Source organism: Cenococcum geophilum (assembly GCF_001692895.1).
Source record: "Cenococcum geophilum 1.58 unplaced genomic scaffold K441scaffold_18, whole genome shotgun sequence".
Lineage (NCBI taxonomy): Eukaryota > Fungi > Ascomycota > Dothideomycetes > Gloniales > Gloniaceae > Cenococcum > Cenococcum geophilum.
The window spans coordinates 1,915,598-1,921,851 of NW_027137576.1; the positions used below are offsets into that span (position 1 = coordinate 1,915,598).

Here is a 6,254-nt window from a genome sequence, read left to right on the forward strand (position 1 = left end):
CGCTAGTAGGGAAAACGGTTAAGCCGTACTAATATAGACATTATAAGGTGGCGAATTCTATAGCTATTTTTAGAGTTAAGTTAGTTAACTAGAGGTATAGCTAAGGTTTAGGTCGTAAGGCTATGCCCGCTTACTAAGTCTATATATACTATTAACTATAAGCTTAGCTTACTAGATAATATAAATAAATTATATAGTAATAATTATATAGAACGTGCGGGGTTGTTTCGCACTAGCTAGAATCGGTAATTGCTTTAATTAAAAGTACTAACTAGGGTAGCGATCTTATATAAATTTGCGCGTAATAGTAGGCATAAAGCTAGTAATAATTTCCTATTATTGTAATAAGGCTTTAAGGCTTGGATACGACCTATATATATATATTATAAGTAGTAAAAGCTTAATCGTAGTGCTATAGCGAAGGGATATTATTTCGCTATAAAAGAAGGCTCTAAGCGAATTAGGCGAGAAGGTAATGATACGAATGTAATTTATAGGTTAGAAAAGTCCTAAATATTTAAAAGTAGCTATAACGTCCCTCCATGCATAGCGGAAAACTAACTATACCGGAAAATATAAGGGGTACTTTGACTTTAAGTGACTATAACTCTACGCATACGTTAAGATTTACTAGAATTCCGTATAAATAGTGTGCTATGGCTACTTTTAAATATTTAGGACCCTTCTAACCTATAAATTATATTCGTATCGTCGCCTTCTTACCTAATTTGCTTAGCGCCTTCTTTTATAGCAAAATAATGTCCCTTTACTATAGTATTACTATTAAGTTCTTATAACTTATAATATATACCTAAGGGTCGTATCTAAGCTTTAGAGCCTTTTTATAATAGTAGGAAGTCATTATTAGCTTATAGTTGCTATTAGGCGTAAATTAATGTAATATTACTACCCCGGTTAGTACCTCTAACTAAAGTAATTACCAATCTTAGCCAGTATAAAACAACCCCGTATAACGTACCTAATAATCACAATGTAATTTACGTATATCATTTAGTAAGCCAAGCTTGTGGCTATTAGGTCTATGGCTGTGCGGATAACTCTAGAGCAGCCAGCAAGTGACTAATACAGTGCCGTGCATAATCGGCTGCCGGTTTTTACTCTGCGGGAATATTACCCCACGGTAGTCTGTCGCTCTTTTGCTAAGACTTTGCCACGTTAGCTTTAGCATAGTATAATGTGATCTTGCCGCTTTGAAGGACCATAGAAAATGTTAAACTACTTCTGTGTTGCTCTCGTTAGTCATAGTAACGACTATAGCTGTATCTTGTGGCGTAATCACCGTCTTCTAGCAAGCGCACATGAACTAATTATTCACTGTAACGTTAACCCTACTGATTATTACGATAAGTATTCCTTAAAATGCAATCTAATAATGTCAGTGAACTTGAGACCAAAGTACCCACTATTTCTAAGAGCTTCTTTTTCCCGTCTAGCTCTCTTCTCATAAATCTCTTGCTCTCGCTTCTGCTCTTCAAGCGGCCCCTTATAATACTCATGGTCTCTGGCTCCCAGTTTACAACGTTCTTCCGGTAGGAGATCTGGCAAGATGTCGTCCAGGGTCTGCCACCACCACTCCCAGAATCCTTCAAAGCTTCCTGAATACGTCTCGCGCATCCGAATATAGGCTTCCATTATCAAATCGAGCTGCTCTCGAAGCTCGCTATCCTCATCTTGAAGTCTTCCTCTTTCATCGTCTGGAAACCTTTGCATCCAAATAGGCATTGCATACTCACCAACAAGACCCCGACTCGTTTCGTTGCAATGAATTCCAATATTACAGCATGTATGCGCCATACCAAGCCGATCAAAAACTTCAAGGCGACAAGTCTCGGTGTAAAGTGTTGCCATTTGCGAACTTTCGACACTGTTGATTCGAGCCCAGTCCTCCAAGCTTTCTGATTTCACTCTCGTACGGCGCAAGCAGTTGTCGAGGTGCCATCTAGGGAATCCTTTCGTCACCCTGCACGTCAATGTTTGGCGGAAGGACAGACAGCCATGTGATGAGCAATAGCATTGGCATCCATCGGGTTGAAGGGGGTTACAGAGAGAGCTATAAAAGGGCGAAGTGATTTCTCGCCTGCCCACGTTTGCTTTGTTGAACGACATTACCAGGGGAAGGTAAAAATGGATATTGGGCCAGCAGTGTGGGGCGTCGAAATTCGGATTCGCGCCCTTCTGGAGGAACCACATGATAGACTCAGGTACGAACTCGCCCCGAAGTCGACTGAGCCGGTAAAGCAATGGAGTTTCTTGATCTCCATTTTTCAGGTCGATTGCCGTGAGGCCAGATTCATACAGGGTATCTAATAGTTTAGTGGCGCCTTCCCACCCATCCCAGAAATGGTAAACCGAGATATTATTTGTGTCTAAAGGGATAGGTCGTTCGATGGATTCGATCTCCCGCCGCATATACACAATGTGTGAGCCGCAACGCGAGTATTCTTTACCCGAAATAGGAGGTTCAATTTCCTCCGCTGTTCCTACATATTCGATGTCTATTCCGTTAAGTCTTGGTAGGGCCATGTTGAGGTATCGCACAACGCAATGGTCAACCTCGACCCTACCACATGAGCTTGCACGCTCTAATATCATGCGGTAACTCGATGGCAAGCCATTCGCTAACCAGTCGTCGACCATCTCCTGGGACCACCAGTCGGACGGATGTTCCGACCAGTCGGAGAGTGTGATCTCTAATGACTCAATGTCATTTGTGCAAATCGCAAGCTCAATAGCTTCCATCGTGAAGCATTCCTCTTCTAGTAAGATCTTGATGCCATCAGGCCACCCTACAGCGAGTTTCAACGGATGGAAAGTGCCTATCTCGCTTTCCAGGAATTTATTGCAATTAGGAGAAATGATAGCACGTCGAAGTCCGTCAATTGACTGTCGCAAAATCGGGGCTGCTAGCTCTCCGCATTCTAGCTCTACTTATAGGATTAGTCATCACACGGCCTGTAGACCAGATCAAACACTAACGTTCGGTAAATTCAGGATATTCCCTGATGAACTTGAGGGGAGTTTCCGATCTGTGCGTGAAATCCTTATGAAGATATGAAGCGCCTTGATCGATGACGTTGTCCCAGGAGGCTGTGTCTTCTAGGTTAAATCGCTTTATCGTATCATATGCGGGTATGTCGTTTTGTAGGGAGGAATGAATAAACATCTGTCCTAGTAAAATTTCCATTGCAGTAAGTGAAGGCGATTCCCTACCACTCTATCAGTTCAAGTGCTCGTCTCTCTTCGAATTCAGCTTACGTGGGAGTGACCCATAAAACATATCCTCGAGTGTTCTTCCAATTCAATGGGAACGTTTCTGTACGAGCAAACTTGTCTACGCCTGAGAGAAATGCTAGTCGGAGGAGTTCGTGTAGTTGTACTGTAAGGCTATTACATCGAGGGCCGAGAACCGTGATGAGGAGTAGTATTTCCTATCACTCATCAGGATTGCGTCAAGGCTTACCGTCATCGCTATAACTTACATGTAGCATCGTGCACCCAGACTCATCCGTGTCACTACCATTAGCAGTACCGTTTTGAAAACTGCGGCTGAGTTTCTTAATCAACTCGTTTAGAAATGGTACGACCTTTGCTAGGTCCCATTCGAGGTCCCAATACTTATGTAAATAGACACCTGTCTGGGAATGTCTTGGTCTCCCACAAACTCTAGCGAATCTATCAAATTCACTGAAAAGTGATGATTTGGCTCTATCCGTAGTTGCATAGAACTTGAGCGGAGGTACCATTGCCCAAGCTCCTGCTCCAAAAGTCGCACCTAGTGCTAACGCCACTGTTTTATTAAGGAACGGAAGTAGCCTAATGGTAAGAGTGTACGACCATGAGCGCACGTTTGATTGATAGAATGGGCAATGAGGATCATGCTGGGCATATCTCTCATAGCCGAACCTGAATACGCCCCGTCTGACTGTGACTAGGTTTTGTGATGGCCTGCAGTAGCACTGTAATATTGGCGCTAAGCCACGGCAAACCGTCCGGATAGAATTGTCGGCAACTTGTCGCAAGGTACTTGGGCAATGGAGAAGCTGGTTTTGGACCTGGGCCCCTAAATGTCTCTTACTGCTTTCTGGTAAATATGTTGCAGAAGCGAATTCTTGGCCCAGGGAGTTCGACTTGTCTCCAGTAATCATCCTAAGAAGAGCATCCCGTAATGATAATATCTCTACTCGGTTATGCTCTCGTTCTTGAAGCAGCTTCGCATCTATTTCTGCGCTGAAGAGCCTTTGAAAGGTACTAAAATCAAGGCGGAGCCCCCCTAGTTCTTGTTGTGTGGCAAGCGCGGTTTCATTGGTCTGTGTCGCCGATAGACTTAAAGACGCTAAATCCATCTTTAAACCGTCAATCAATGTGGCCATTGAAGCAGTATTGTTTCTGACCCGAGCTACTTCGGCTCTTGTGAGGTCGGCCGTATTCTGAAGTAAATCCCCTGCTACCTTCCAGGTATCCTGACTCGCTTGAGAGTCTCGAAGACTAGTCTCGACGGTCGAGAACATACGGGAATTGAGATCCCTAAGTGACGTGAGTAATCGAGATTTCCGGCTTGATCCATTAATCTCTCACCATACTGAAGTGTGCAATTCTAAATCTGTCACCTGCAGCTCCTGCATGAGTTCCTGATGTATGCGGTTTATTCTTTGAATCTTCTCCTCGATATCCTTCTCCCTCGTAACCGACACTACTGCTCTCCAAAAAGACTTTATGGTGTTGTCTGCGTTCGAGGTTTGTCGCGGGAAGAGGCGCTGTAGAGATTGATGGAGGCTCTTCATTGCCACGTCCGTGTCGGACACAGCTTCATCGATTCGTTTGAGTTGTTGGGACGTCAGGCGGATGAATACTGAGGATCCCGGGGCCAGGATCGTACTACGGAGTAAAACCATGCGCTCGATAGACTTTGTGACATCCTGGAGCTGTTGTGCCATACGCTTTGGCGTCTCATTGAGGTTCTTTAGCAACTTGATCGATTCAAGAATCGCTCGTCCGGCGACATCACCGAACTGCACGGCAGCGGCAGCGGTGCCTAGGGCGCTAATCGGGTCAGCCATCTCTGCTCGAAGCAGTCTATTTCAAACGATTCGAGAACTTTGAAGGCGGGCAGGCAGTCTCATGTAATTAGACGGTTAGAGGTTGTAAAACTCTGGTGTTAGGCTAACTGACTTAATGCCCTTCTAGCCTCCGTATCTATAGGTTGACTCGCTAGGCAGCAACTTGGCTGTCCTTATAAAATTCATCACGTGGCTAGACGCATGTGTTTAGTAATCGATTTTGACTTAAGGCACTCGACGTCGCCATCGCTACCCGTGCCGCTGTCGCGATCCACTTTCCTCGTTACCGAGGTAAGTGCCCACCTCAACGTCAGATTTGCCAAGACCATGATTTTGAAGCCGCAGAACTCTACTAAAAAGTCGAATATTTAGAATTTTATAGTGTAGTACTGGTTTCTTAATAGAAGGAGTCTCTATATACAATAGGTCAACATCGGCAAAATATTGTCCCTTGTAAATGACCTCAGCTGCTAGAAGTTGGCGTCGTTGGCGGGCCATTAAGGGCATTGACCAACTTGACAAACCAGCCTATGTCGAGTTCATTTNNCANGCAGCCTGCGCGCAGCCTGCGCATAGCCTNCGTAACCTNCGCAACCTACGCAACCTGCGCAACCTATATAACTTATAATTTTAGATAATAAAGGCTACTTTAAAGCCGTTTATAAAGCTAGCAAGATAAATTGTATACACTTCTTTATATAATCTATTATATCTACATCTGCTACCTATCTGCATCGTCTACCTGTCTACATCACCTACCTATCTACATCACCTACCTGTCTGCATTACCTACCTGTCTGCATCGCCTACCTGTCTATATTGTCTACCTGTCTACATCACCTACCTATCTGCATCACCTACCTATCTACATCGCCTACCTATCTACATCGTCTACCTGTCTGCATCGTCTACCTATCTACATCACCTACCTGTCTACATCACCTACCTGTCTACATTACCTACCTATCTGCATTACCTACCTGTCTGCATCGTCTACCTATCTGCATCGCCTACCTGTCTGCATCGTCTACCGGTCTGCATCGTCTACCTATCTACATCACCTACCTGTCTGCATCACCTACCTGTCTGCATCGCCCCTACCATATCTGCCATCGCCTACCTGTCTGCATCTGCCTATTAGTGTCTAATTCAATTCGGGGGAGAGGTCGGCCCGAT

The 6,254-nt window shown here is 44.4% G+C and overlaps 1 protein-coding gene across 1 annotated transcript; it reads right to left on the reverse strand.

Moving 5' to 3' along the window:
* Window positions 1–1,359: 1,359 nt before the first annotated feature.
* On the reverse strand, window positions 1,360–5,078 carry K441DRAFT_677007 (uncharacterized protein; the record flags this gene model as incomplete). The annotated part of the gene is made up of 5 exons (XM_067651017.1): window positions 1,360–2,945; window positions 2,998–3,227; window positions 3,277–3,449; window positions 3,501–4,545; window positions 4,597–5,078. 5 exons carry the CDS (start codon window positions 5,076–5,078, stop codon window positions 1,360–1,362), a joined length of 3,516 nt encoding a protein of 1,171 aa, XP_067504616.1.
* Window positions 5,079–6,254: the final 1,176 nt, after the last annotated feature.